The following is a 14,976-nucleotide window of genomic DNA, read 5'->3' as shown; positions in this document are numbered from 1 at the left end:
GCAGATGTGTCAGCTAAACCTTCATTCTGTGAACTCTATCATAGTAAAACAAAAATAGGTTTCAAGATTGGTGATTCTGTTTATGTCAAATACCTTGTCTAACCATGTTTTTTTTTAAATTAAAAATAGTAACATCAGACTTTTTTTTTAGATTAGTCATTTTAGATATAAATAAGTTTTCCCCAAATGTACACATATTGAGGCATTCTAATAACTCAAATTGCTAAAAAAAAAAAAAAAAAATAACTACTTCTGTAAAATCAGGAAAAAAAATCTCCCAAGGGGAAGATGTCTGTGGACCACCGTAGGTCCGCTCCGCTTCTAAAACAAGCGCTTCCAAACTGTAGCAGTGGCACAGATACGTGCAGTTCCCTCTATTATTCTCACTTTGCTGTAGTAAAAAGTATACACAGCAACATATTTATTTTGGTCTATTGTCCTAAACCACACAACCACACTAACATAATGAATATGCACATATAAACTGCTGCCCATAAGCACACATCGTCACCCAGGCACCTGCACACACATAATACACAAATATTTGCAGACACAACACTGCATCCAACGGCCATTAAATCAAGCTCATCTCCAGGTGTTTAAATACTCACAGTTGTTTGTGTCCCTGGCCACAGCTATGATTCCCATTGGCTGATGAGGTATATCTGCTCGGAGTACCTTGGTGTCACCGCCTGTGTACTTGTTTGATCGCAACACAGACCTGCGGGCCCAGTCCGACCAGTAGATGAAATCTGCATAGATGGCAAGCCCGTAGAAGTTTCCAGCTCCTGATTTAACTATGACCTAAAATATTAGAGCAAAGCACTCATGTTAGGACTGATTTGCATTACGCTTTTCAGACTTAAGGCTCGTGCTGTAAAATGCCACTCACATGCTTACAGCAAATGTGACTCTACAAGCCAGAATAGATGATACAGCCATAACAGGGGATTCATATATTTCACATTGTCAATATTTGCACTTCATCTACAAACCAATAACTCTTTTCAAGATCTGGCTGGAAGGAGCATCGACAGAATTTTGAGCGCAACCCGTGGAAATATGTGGAGGATAATGTTTCGTGTCATTAATCAACACATCACCCCCGCCGCCCACATGACTGCTTAACCCAGATGTTGGGGGAGTAAATGACAGTGTCATTGGCAGGGAGGCAGGAATCCATCAGATGCCTCCTTGTGGGACTCTCCAGGCATGTGGGGGGGGGGATCAGGGCCTCCAGCTTCTCTGTAGTCTCAGCCATTAGTGGGACAGGCTTGTAAGCAGCATCACATTAGCCCTGTGCCATACTGGGATTAATAGGACAGGTGTTGATTAAAGGAGCCCAGCGTGTGGAAGCAACAACTGGCCATCAGGCGAGTGAGAGACAGAGGCAGAGGGAGAGAGGGAAAGATAGAACGCCAGATGGGGTCGGATGGAACATATTGATGAGAAATTAGATTTGGGAGACATTAAGTGTACCGCCAGCAACATACTGTGCCGAATTCGTGTTTTGGATAAATGTGAACATATTTCATATGTTCTGATCACTTTCCCTATTCAGCTATGTTAAAATAACTTCCATCAATTGCATTTTCGACAAACTCCAAACTGATGACCTCAATGCGCCTCAGTTTTGCATGAAAATATAAACATGCCCAGAGACACTGCAGACATTGAACTCAAATGACACTAACTATTCCCAGACAGCTCTCAAATTATATTCCCTCTGTTCATGGTTTAAAAGGGCATTTTTTTGCCCGCTAAACACGCTGACATCTTCCCTTATCATGTACCGTGCTGCCCTTTGTGAAGCACTGCTTTCATTAACAACATGGGTCTCCACTCTCAAAATGGCACGGGGGAGTGAGCCCTGCCACAGCTCTTGTTCTTTTCTGCCGCCAACCACACTGTCAGCATGTAATGGCGCTGCTGCTGCAGAGAAGAGGGGTAGCCGCACGCATGATGACACTCCACCGCCATCCAAGTCTATATTCATATGACTCAGTACAAAAATTGGTGTTCTATAATGTGATATGGTATCTATTCCAGAGCCTAACACATTTTTCTATTCCAAAATGATTTTTTTTTTTTTTTTTTTACAAAGCCAGGACAAACGCGATAAAGAGCCTTAAGCTTCCATCTTCATGGTGAGCTTCTTGTATCCAATGGATGGGTCGTCTTAAGACTTTCACAAGTGCTGAGCTTGACAATCGTCTACCACTGTTTAATTTACACATTTTAATTGGAATGGTGAATCTACACCCAGCGGTCTCACTGCAAAGCCTTCATTAGCAGCATTGCACTGCAGCAGGGGTAGGTGGGGACCCAAAGGTGAAGCCTTTCTGAGCCTTGTGACCCTGCTCGGCAAACATATGGGTAACTAATTGAGATGGGCCAAGGTGCTGAGCTGTTGGGGTCGTGTCAAGAAGAAACTGAAATCCATAGCAAAAAAAGGCCACATTGTGCTGTGATCTTTTATATATTCAGCTGGGATTTTATACATTATACATGCAACTTTTCACGGACAAAATGAGAGCTTCCCTCACTGAGATTCTTTACTTTAGCAGGGAGTGACTTCTGTGATTAGAAAACCATCTGTACCCTCAGAGCTGAAAAATCAGAAAGAACATCAAGAGGAATTTCAGATCCTATCTGCTGTATAGAGGATCATGTTTCAGGAGCTCAATAGGGATGGGAGATTAAATGGAAGGAAAAAAAAGTGTTTCATTTCAGGAGAAAAGGGCAAACCGATCCTTATTTCTCTTATGTTTTGTCAGGAAACATATCCATCACTAAAAGAAAAATGTGGAAAAAATATTCTAAATAGGGAGACACTTTTCATTAAGTTATTCTTTAGTCAATGGGAATTTTGAGGGTTATGATACAAAAATGTGGCACTTCAAGTAAAACATTAATACCTTGTATCTCAACAAAAATGTATATAATGAAATTCATTTTTACTCAGGCATAAAATCTATTGTTTGAAATTAGGCAACCACAATTAAAAACGTTAACTCGGGGGAGCGTTATTTTCATACTCACATATCTGCTGGAACCATCGTAGTCACATCTCTCAATTTTGCCAAGGCTTCCATCTGAGAAGTAGAGCTTCTCTGCTTTGTGGTCAATAGTTAGTCCATTGGGCGTTAAGATATCAGAACTGATGAGAACCCTCATGTTCTTGCCTGCTAAAGTAGATCTCATGATGCTGGGCCGCTGCTCATTCCAGTTGGTCCAAAACATCAAGCTAACATGAGAGGACAAACAAGCAAAACATTTAAACAGATTAGTGGAGTAGTATACAAAAAACACTGCATCTTATCATGCAATAAAATGAAAATGATCTTAGAATTACAATAAAAGACCTTGTAATTACAACATTGGATATCTTCAGTATGAGAAAACTGGAAATGCATAAACTTATATCCATGAAGCATCCTGGATTAGTTTAACTGCTCCTGCAGAAAGAGAGCAACTTTCAGCAGGTCAGACTTGGTTTGCCACCTGAACAATCCCAAAGACTTGAGGTGCCTGCTGCAGTGTTGACATACTAATATTAATGCCATTTACATCAAGTAACATTAATATTTCCCAGTGTCTCCTACCAAGAATAAAATAAAAGCAGATTGAATGCTTTAGTGCCAATGTTTCCCACTGTTGTTTCCTGTAGCCTTGGTTAGTGATGACACTACATAACCTCCTGTAGGCTCAACTTTTCTCAAATTTTCACAAGATCCTTGTGCTATAATTACAAGGTCTTTTTTTTTTTTTTAAGTTTTAAGACCTTTTTTGTAATCAGGAAATAGTAAAGTACATTTACAAGATAAGGTGACAATTATGGTTTCTTTTGTGAATCCATGAGCTTCTGTAGACTAGTCCTTTCCTTCTATGTGCCTCTCTCAAAGAAGCACTACTTCACCCTAGTACTTCTACAAATTCACACCACTTGAGCAAGAACTACAAAAGGATTATGAGTAGCGTGGAATTAAATCAGGGACCAGGAATGATGCCTTTTTTTTTAATGAAAGCTGCTATACCAACATGACAACCAGGGAACTCTCTGCCATTCTGCCATAACAAACTCTAATGAACAGCAAAAATGTTTTTTCCCTGAATTAAATTGTTGGATGTTTATGCAGTCGTGTCAGTCAGTTATCAACATGTTGCCTAGACCTCCATGGCCTGTCACCGGATTTCCATTTTTGCCTCGAAGGAGCTCATCACCGATAAAGTGTAGCTACCTTTCAATTTGATAGATCGGATTAGCATCACACATCGTGAGATAGAGGTCATTTATTCATATTCTCCCCTGTGAGGACTTCTAAGAATATGAAAAACACAGATAATAGCAATGGAGTAAACAAATGAAAGATTTATATCTTAGTTTATATGAGTTTGCAAGATGGATGGTGCATGTTTTAAATCCACAGCTATATGCAGATAAACCACTGGAAAAAAATGTTGGATATGTTTTAAATTGTATTAAAAAAAACCTTTCTCAGCTTCTGGGCTCTCACTTCATACTCTGATGGAGTCATGGAAGTCCACTCTAGTGCAATAATAAAGATTCTGGTCAGAAGTCACAACCAGGGACTGCTAATTAATCACTTGCGTTTGAATGCTAATTATCAGACAGTGCTTCTGGAGCGGAGTGGATATGGTGCCAAATTGCCATCCAAGGATACAGTCTGAGGTCAAGAAATTAATTTAGTTAGTACAACAGGAGAAGCAAGATACTCACTCTTTTCAGACTGCTCACAGTCACATTTTTAAATTCATGAATATGCAAGTGTTAAAGCTGAACTAGATGTGACAGGAACATTGAAGTGTTAATTTTTAAACAACAGTAAACACCTTTTCTGAGAGATTTCTTGTAAACTGGCACTCAAATTAAACTGTTAAATCAGGTATTCAAAAAGCTATGAGTGCAGCTCTGAACAGATCAAAACTTGAACTACACTTGAAGTATAAAAATGCTACACAGAACACAATTTGCATCTCAGATTAGGGCTCAAACAAAGGCATCAAGTTAAAAAGTCGCCAAGAAGATTGTTGAAAAATAATCGCAGTGTCTTGTGGGGCATGAGAAATCCAGTGCCAAAGGAAAGCTGTCAAACAGTAAGGTAAAGTGGTGAAAATATTCTTAATATAGTGTCCACTTAGACCAATATTGATTTTGTTAGGTAGGTCTTTTTCTTAAGTGGCTAAAATACATTTTTCTGCCAACCCCCCTTGAGAGCAATTTACTGCTAAGCTTTTTTGGTGGTACTTGCATCTGCATCAACTGGGAGCGAGCTGACTGTAATCCATTGTATTAAATGCTGCAACTTTTGATAAGGATCTCACACAGCCCGTCTTCAAAAAATCTTAAATATTCCATTAAGTGTAATTTATTTATAAACTTTCTGGGAAATTCTGCAAACAATGCATAGTAAATGCTAATATGCACCCACCTAACAGAGTTTTGTCCTGGTCCGGCCTACTGTGTTGTGACAATGTGCTGTGTCGTATTGAGGTCAGAGTGTTAGGGCAAAGTGGTCATGGTTAGGGTAGCACTAGTTATGTTAGTTCTTCTGGAGCGTTACATAGAATCACAGCTTTTTCCTATTCCAATTTTAAAATAAGTAGGGTTGAGACGATGGAGATCAAAAGCTATATAGAGTATGGTGTCATCAGTATAGCAAAGAAACAATATCGTGCTTGAGGATGATGACCTCAAGAAGTAATAAAACTGAGATTAGCTGAACTTAGATTCAGACCATTTTGGTTTAACTAAAATGATCTGGAAAGACACTCACAGAGAGTGTTTAAAAACTTAGAAGAGTTACTGACTTCTGACACTCATCCAGGGCCAGGACGTGTGGATGGTCTTCCTCCGAGAGGGTGACCACAGCCTGTCGACTAAAGGCACCAACTCGTTTCTGGTCCACAGTTTGTCTGGTGATGGTGGAGGTCGTGGAGCTGGTCCAGTACAAGGTGTCCCAGGCCCGGTGGTAGGCCAGGCCCTCCACTGAACCCACATCTTAATGAAAAACAAAAAACAGACACATAAGACCTCAAGTTCAAACCAAGTAAACCAATTCATACACAACAAAGCCTGAAGACTACTTATGTTTAAGATTGCACTTGACAAAGTTTTAATGTGGAAAATACATTTGTCTGGTTAGTCTTCATCACAAGTTCTGGCTGCAATAAAGTGTATTTCTTTGGATATTAAAAAAAAAAAAAAAAACATTATCAGTGCAACATAAGAGACCAACTGAAACTTGACAGTAAATACAAAACATGTAACAGGATTTCTTTCTTCTAAAAATTTAGGCCTGGGGAGCATGTATCATATAATTTGGCTTTTGGGTAATGAAATCAATTGAAATTAAAACATTTAAGTTATCTGCCACTGCCATCTGCAAAGTTGGCTAATGCAAATGTAGGTAAAAATATTGACTTTGCTTGTAACAGATGGCAGGCTCCAATCGTGTTAGAAATGGGATTATGTTTCCTTGGTGATTGACAGGCACATGACTTCATGCCTCACTACACTGGACAGCTATTTGTTGATGCAACAGTCACTCGGAGACTGAATATGTTCTCACTGCGAAACAATTTCCTAAACAGAGAATATGAAAAGGACTTTGCAGCCTCCCAGGGTGGTGCAAGAATGTGACTGACAGGGAGACAACCTCCAGAGAGAGACAGTGATCACAGACAGAAAACCTTGCCATATTCATGTTTGATCATTGACTGCAGATGGTGTTTTTTTTTTGACCTATTGAATATGACCTCCACTGTTTCAATAGACACAAGCGTCATCTGAATAAATAAGCCATCTGAATAACTGTAGTAATACAGCATCATTGATGTGCCAAGTACTCATGTACATGAATATGCCTACTGCTCCCCATGGACCACTGTAGGGGATTTGTGGAAGCCTCAGACTGGTGGATTGTTTTTATTATGTTCTGGAAGACTAAAATTTAAAAAAAAAAAAAAAAAAAAAAAAAAAAATTTCGAGGGGAAAAACACACACGCACAACTGTACACACTCTAGCAGCAAAATAAGTTGCCACCATGCAAAAAGCAACAAAAAATACCAAACAAGCACAAAAAACAAAAATGATATAAACTCCAAACATGAATGGTCCTTCTGAGTACAACAGAGCTCCACAAAGTTGAAAATTTCCCTCCAAAAATCAAATAAAGGAAGCACTAAATTTCCCTGGAAAGAAGAAAACAATGTTTATTTCTCACCCTGATACAGTCTGTTTATTAAAATTCAATATAGCGATGCTCTACAAAGCCACTGGCCTCAAAGCTGTCAGATATAACAGTCTGTCAGCCAAAGAGGAAAGCAGGTTTGTTTGGAAAGATTACCCGCATAAATCCGATTCTGTGTGTGTGTTTGTTCATGTGTAACTCTTGAGTATATTTATTGATCATTGACAAAAAAGAGATTATCTTTTCTATGTAAAACACACTTAGAAAGACCAGGGGAATACCCTCTCTATTTTAACTCAGTGAAAGCAACACTATTATTACCAAGACAATGAAAAAGAAACTAATACATTTAACAATGGGTTAGAATTCATTTCACATTTGTGTCCACAATTTGGCAACACAGTTTCTACTGTCAATGCAGCACCTAATTTGTCTTAATGGTGAACATGTGGCCGATGCTAAGGAATATGGCTGTATCCTTTTATCTAAACCCATAAACTGTACTCTAGAATGTGTAAGACACTACCTGAGTCAGCCAATCACTAATTAATAGTTTGCAATAAAAGGTGCCTGGCAGCTTGGAGTTTCTTACAAATTGTTGGCAGGGCGAGAGAGTAATTAATAAGGGACATGGAGTTTAATTAGGGAAATATGGATGATTAACATCTTCACCTTTCCTCAATGACGTGATGCAGGCAGAAACTTTTAGAGGAAAACAGAAGTGTCTTGCTTTTATATACAGTGAAGGGTTAGCAGAAGCATGAGGGTGGTGGTTTCATCAAGAGGACCCAATGGACATGCTGCTTTCACTAGAAATCAAATAGGCTAATTGGAAACATGTAAGGTCATGCTATACTGACACAGTTGTAAGCAATATAACTGCATACAAACAATTTGTTGTCTTTCTCTAAAATATACTACACTGGCATGCATTACGAATTCAAACATTTAAATTGTACTCTGATTAATTCTTTGCACCACTCTGATTTTGCATTTCACAAGCACTGAAGTGTGAAGGACACTTACAAATCTCAACAGAGGGTTCTTATTAACACTTGCTCATTTCTAGTAGATAAATAAATAAGCAGAGAGCTCCCTCAGCGGGGGTGTGGGAGATGGGTAAGGGGGGATGAGTGGGAACACTCTGCCAGTCTCCCAATGCGAGGAGGGGGCGGGAAGGTGCTGAGCTCTACTCCCCGCAGAAACTTCACAGTATGGCATAGGATGCCAGCCGAGCAGAACAGAGGGTTTTGCTGTTCATCTGACTCCAGTCATGCTTATCAAGACAGGACTGACTGAGATTTAGTGAAGGAATAGAAAGGGATTGGTCCCATCATTCAATCTGTGACAGTCGGTAAGCAGAATCCTTTTAAACATAGGTATTATACCCTACTGATTTAGTATTAAATGGTCTTTTCAGAGGAAGAACGGCAGTGAAAAATGGAAGAGTGCAGGAGGAAATGAGTGTGTGGCGATAAATGCTATTCATGCTATGCCACCCACAAACATGCTATTCGTGCTATGTGAATGTGGTATTCTTAACAAGGCAGTCCTATATGGTTACAACTGACATGAAAATAACACTGAATCTACACAACTGATGTAATGAGAGTAGAACATCCCAACAGTGGTAGCTGAAGTCTTTGATCAGTCTACAGATGCATGTTGGCAGTGTTCACATCCCAATCCACAGTCAATGCTGTTACACATAAGGAAAAAAAAGTTGCAGCTTGCAGACTTTTTTTTTTTTTATCATCCTGATTGTGATTGTGGGCCTGTAAAGCTCTTTGACATGACATACTAAGATCTGAGGCTCCAGCTAGCCACATGCATGAATTAGCCACAGCTGTGAGCCTTTGGCTACGGTAAGCAGAAGGCTAAACTATTATCACAAACAGTGCGTATACACAAATCTTTGCTTAAATCATGCATACAAACATTTAAAATAGACACCTTTCAAGGAAATTAACATATTAAACCGTAATTATTTAAAAAGACTAAAATAGACAATATTCAAAGCCATCATTTAAAAAAAAAAATGCATTGATCAAATGTATTAAATAACTAGGAAATTGACACCCTTTAATCTTCATTAATAATTCATTTTAATTCATTTAAATTCAGATATTTATGGAAATCACGCCAACTGGTTAATTGGTAGCCAATTAACAGGCTTGCAGGGTATAGAATTCTGATTTTCCTCCAAGCAGGTGTTAAGATGTCATATCTAACCTTAATGGGAGAGACTGCAGCCTGTGACTTCAGGAGAGTACACCAGAGACCGACATGTTTCAACATGTTTGAGAGTGACGAGAGGCTTATCAGCTGTTTCTATCTGCTGCTACATTCACAGACACTCACTGACACTCACTGACCATCTGACACTGTTGTGTCAGCCCCTTAATATGTGTGCAGAAACAACTTCTCTGCTTTCGCCATGATACACCTTGTGGCAAACCTATTTCCTTATACAGAGAAATAGGGGCCTGGCCGTGTGTTGATTGCAGACAGCAGGCATGAGCCAGTCAGTTTAGAATGATTCTGATTCACCAACATTCGCATGAAGGTAAGACTAAAATCAGCTGGTGCACACATGACATGAATCCGAGGGTAGTTTTATGGGCACACCTGTTTCATGTGCAGAGCAAGAATGTTACTATGCACATATTAGGAAATGAGGCTGATTGTCTTACCATCTCTAAAACGCATCGCAAATATTGACACATTATTTACTGTCCACTCTTTTAGACTCTCTTTTTTATGAGTCTCTGTTCTTTTTTTTTTTTGGGACGCGTTTAGGGTCCAAAACTAACACCTGCCAAGCACCCAAATGCGGGTAAATTTTCAGATAGGCGAGTTAATCTCAGAAGGCCATCTGCCACACTGACAGGTAAATGTTTGTACCAAAACAGTCATGTAATTTATTACAGTGCTCAGTGCTCATGTTTTGGCGTCATTTATTGGAGCGCAGCTCAGCTTTTCCTCACATGTGTGACCATATGGGACATCAGCTGATCTGCTTATCTATAACTTGCCGCCATTAGCTACTGTGATGCTGATGTATAACTGATGGTTATGGGTTGTTCCCATATATATGAAGGTAATAAAATAATTTGACAGGGACTCTGTAGTCTACACTACGACAGCAATCTCTTCATTCCCTCCCACACTGTAAATAGCAGCACATTACTTCTTCACTGCTTTCGTTTTTACCTTTCACAATAAAAGCCCTAAAGAAATACACTGTATCACTGAACTTATACACATGCTCAGGCTGTAGTGAAGTTTTTTAATTTCTTTGAAAAAAATTTGATCTCTTCTTTAACTTTGTATTCAACATAATACCTTCTCATCTCAATGACAAGTACAGACATAAATGCAGGCTATATGTAACACAAAAAGGCCATTTATTATTTTGGCCGGTAAGAATATGCTTGGCCAGTGGACTTTCACATTTACCAGGCCTCTTGGCCTCTTGAAGTCAAAAAGTTAATTTCAGCCACTGGTTGCTTTGTAGTGTAGGCAGCTGTTGCTAATGCTGGAATTGCAACTTTTTATGCATAATTGTCCACCACTGAATCATTTTTCCACGACCTAATGGGACGTGGACATTTATATACATTTGAACAGCCAATTGGAGGGCCTTCTCTCAGAAGCAACCTGTGATTGGCCAAAGTCTCCTGTCACAGGCTATTTAAAAAAAAAGCTGGAAACAGTGCCAAGAAGAGGTGCAGAAGTCTATGTTTCTTTCAGCCCACCTCAATTACGAGTTTATACATTGAAAGGTTATTATGGAATTTTTGCCCAGTGACAGAGAAAAAAAACTGCCTACCACAGCTTCAAAGCACAAGTGCAGTATGAGCAATTGGCCACTCAGACAGGTGTATTGATTACAACTGGTGAAATGGTAATATAGTTGTGCAGTCAAATCTTGCCACCATGACACTTCTTATACTGTAGCATTAGAATTGTGTATATGTGTGTATGTGTAGTGTGGGAATGTTAAAACCACTATGGGAATGTGAAATTCACTTACTTTCTGCAATAATAGATCTTCCTGTCCAGTCATCATTAATCATCTGGATGTTTCCAAAATGGACATCACTGAAAAAGATGCGGTTGGTCCTCGCTGTCTTCTGACTGTAGTCGAAGGCCAGGGCTATGACATTCTTGAAAAAAGCGGGATTCTCAAAAGGCTGGACAGGTGAGTTGAGGTCACTCTCATCAGAAAGGTGGATGCTTTTCAGTATGGTCCTCTCAGAGAAGAGTAGATAACCTTCATAGCGCTCACAGGCAAAGCCGTCCTCTGCCAAGCGGCCGTGGGCGCATGAGCAGGTCCGGCGGCCACTGCCGAGGTGGAAGCACAACTGCTGGCAGCCTCCATTACTCCTGGCACAGGGGTTTGTGCCTTCAAAACAATAACAATATGTTCAATTACTGATTTGCCTCAGTTCTTGCCCCACTGCAATCATTGCGTGACTATACATTACAGATGCAAATCATAGGTGTTGTGGAGCAGCCGTGTACTATTGCAGCATGGATTTTATTATAGACTTTCAAAACTAAGTAGAGGACAAAGGACATTATGTGAATTTGTAAGACTCCTATGATGAAAGCTCTACCTTTTTCTCTGCCTCTATTGAAGACTGTCACATCCTTCAAATTGACCCCCAGACCACTCCTCATGGTCACAGCCTCACTGGTGTCAGTCTTGAAGCCACGTCGGATTGAACCATTGGAATGAGCCCTGAAGTACACCCAGAGAGACAGGCAGTAAAATAAGTGGTTGAAGTTTCAAAGAAGAAAGCATACTGAAATTTGACTTTTCACTGGAGCAGGCTAATGACAAAGTCAGATAGATACAAAGACAGATAATTTCATTTGATAATTGTAAAGCAAAATCCAAGACAGCAGTCATCTAGTCCTGACATACAATTCAAGCTGTTGAAGATAAAAACACAATAAAGCTAACAGCTTCTTTCCATTGTGGTCTTCGTTGTTAAGGGGACAGACAGAGATGATTGATCTTCAAGTCACGCAAGCGAGGTTAAAAACAAACAAACAGACGACCAAACAAAAGAGACGTGATTAATTATTTAACAACCATTTGTTCGCCAATAATTTAAAAGAGATCCCACAACACTGTTTCAAAGACCTGCAAGCGTACAAAAAATACAAAAAACCCCCACCAATTTCACAGAGAGAAATAGGTCTTGATTAAATTTAACTGTGTGCTTGAATTTACCGAAGGGTTAGTAGGCTTTGCCTTTGCTGATGACACTGAATTCTGCCAAGAGTATTAACAGAAATAGGTGGTGACCCTCACAATGAGGAACCGCTGTTTTTGATATTCCCACATGAGACCTTTGAAAGGAAGGGTTATTGTTGGGTTAGTATTGCAGGCTTTTCAGGGCATTGCATGTGTGTGCATTTATGAAAATAATAAATTACCTGTCAGACCAGTAGATGTAAGGCCCAAACACAGCCACTGAGAACAGGTCCACGTTGGCCACTGACAGTACAATCTCCCGGCTCTCACCTGTCTCAAGGTTGATCCTCTCGATCTTATCTGTGCGGGCGTCGCACCAGTATAATGTATTTTCCTGGAAGGTAATTTTAAAAATACATATCACATCCTGAACCTCTTAGGAAAGTCATATTTCAGCCACAAAAGAGATGAGGCAGGAAGTATGGTATGCAGGCGTGGAGTGGAAGGGGGGAAGGGTTGGTGATAGTTTTCATGCATCCATGTTCAACTTTACCTCATAATCTATTGAAATTCCATTGGGCCACATGATGCCCGAGTTAACCAAGGTAACCTGGTCTGAACCATCCAGGCGGGAGCGGCCGATGCAGGGGTTCTGACCCCATTCAGTCCAGAAGAGATACCTGGTGAGTATAGCAGCATCACACAAACACATTGATTTCTATACATGAACAAAGAGGTAATATAATGAAGAAAGAAATTACTCATTTGGCCAATATTAACAATGTTTCCCTTAAATTTAATTTGGTTAAAGACAAAAATTTCTATTGGGGTAGATGTTTTGAAGCTGAATGATAAACCCATCTCAGATGACAGTAACAATTTTGGGCGCTGAAAATGTGTAAATAATTCTAAATATGAATACAAAAACAAATGTTTCAAAGGTAGGAAAGTTAAGGGACGGAGATGAAACGCAGATTTGGCTAATAAACCCTTTTTGTCTGCATCAGTCACATCTTTTAACCATCTTCGAAATGTTTTTTTCTTCTCAAAATAGATGAGTCTATAGCACAACATACATAACCAAGAGGAAAAGAGGATAGAGATTCTGCCTTCTTCAAAGCTTGCTAAACTGTTATTAAGGCAAAGAGCAAAAATGGACGGCGCTAAGGAAGGGCTACTTGTCCACCTGAATCTGACATCAAAGAGCCATCTGACAGCAATGATCATAGAGTGCCCCAGGGATGAAGTTTTCTAGAGGCCAATGTGGACCTTGTCTTCGCCCTGGTATCCTTGTCAATAGCTGATGGGATTTTTCAATTGGATTTTGGATTACTGTAGAGAATAAACTCTGTGGCAAACAACATTCATGATACTTACATGTTCTCTTTAGCAAAATAATCTTCACAAATGAACACAATTGTCAGGATTTCTGAAGCTTAAATGTAATCACCAGAAGTAAAAAGCTAATTTTAGGCAATGAACGAATTACAACAATGAGGGTAAAGCCATGCTTGGTGCGATGACGTTATGTAGGTATATTTGGCCACCTGTTAGCAACTGCTTTTTTAAAAACACATCAAAGCTTCAGCGTTTGCAAGCAGGGTATTTACTGTCTTATTTTATTTCAAAAACCCATTCAAAAAACCATTGAAATAAGGGAGCAGGAGGTATTAAAAAGCTACCTGATTCCTGGGTTTAAGGACTCATCACTGGGGTATTGTCTGTGGTTATTGCCTGGTTTGGTTTGACTGTACTCATTAGAGTTTCTAAAGGCAAATATAAACATGTCTTTTGTAGACAATAAAATAAAACCACTGTTAATATGCGAGCTACTTATCACAACAAATAGTGCTCTGAAATAGTGAAAACACAATAAACACATGACCTACCCCTTTTGTGGATGTACAGCGATGGCCCTCGGCTGATCAAGTCCTTCAGATATGACCACTGAGCGGTATGCACCATTCAGACGGGAGATTTCTATCAGATTGAATCCATGGTCTGTCCAATACAGGTTTCCTGTGTAGAAAAAAAAAACAGCCAGGCGTGAAATACAGTAGTTCTTATTACTCCTCATGGGCAACCTACTATATGAGAAATCCCTCCCATGAACTCATACATATACAACTAATACATTATCTTGCACATGCATGTGCCCTGTGAATGATTTTATGTGAATGATTCCCAACTCTGTCACTAAGGCTTGATGTTCTTTAACAATTCAAACCAGAACATATTAATGTACTTAATGCAATAACTTGACACATAAGGTGAGATTTTTGATCAATCAGTATCAACTTGATAACGTACGGTAATAGACTCCAGCACCCCGGGAGTGACGATACTAACCAGCAATCCAGTCAACAGCAATGCCTTCCACCCGGCTGATGCCGGTAGTAATGATGTCCTCCCTCCAGGTCTGATCACGTTTGGCCCGGGATATTCTGTTGAGCCCCATGTCTGTCCAGTACACTGTGTCATTTGCTGCAAAACATACAACATACAGTTAATGACGTGAGAAAATGAGATGATGAATGAGGCTGCCACAAAAA

At 39.6% G+C, this 14,976-nt stretch overlaps 1 protein-coding gene across 1 annotated transcript in view; it reads right to left on the bottom strand.

Moving 5' to 3' along the window:
* lrp1bb (low density lipoprotein receptor-related protein 1Bb) overlaps positions 1–14,976 on the bottom strand; it is a 393,508-nt gene that overhangs the window by 78,279 nt on the left and 300,253 nt on the right. Inside the window, exons 42-50 of the mRNA XM_042494695.1 lie at positions 14,774–14,908; positions 14,314–14,443; positions 12,978–13,104; positions 12,667–12,818; positions 11,838–11,962; positions 11,252–11,623; positions 5,833–6,022; positions 3,043–3,247; positions 612–804 (exon numbers count right to left, since the gene is read on the bottom strand). Coding sequence (XP_042350629.1) covers positions 612–804; positions 3,043–3,247; positions 5,833–6,022; positions 11,252–11,623; positions 11,838–11,962; positions 12,667–12,818; positions 12,978–13,104; positions 14,314–14,443; positions 14,774–14,908 — 1,629 coding nt within the window. The remainder of the gene's footprint in view (positions 1–611; positions 805–3,042; positions 3,248–5,832; positions 6,023–11,251; positions 11,624–11,837; positions 11,963–12,666; positions 12,819–12,977; positions 13,105–14,313; positions 14,444–14,773; positions 14,909–14,976) is intronic.

The sequence above is a fragment of the Plectropomus leopardus genome, chromosome 10 (assembly GCF_008729295.1).
Source record: "Plectropomus leopardus isolate mb chromosome 10, YSFRI_Pleo_2.0, whole genome shotgun sequence".
NCBI classification, from domain to species: Eukaryota; Metazoa; Chordata; class Actinopteri; order Perciformes; family Serranidae; genus Plectropomus; species Plectropomus leopardus.
The sequence above is the reverse complement of the archived record's forward strand: the minus strand, read 5'-3'. Positions and strand labels throughout refer to the sequence as shown.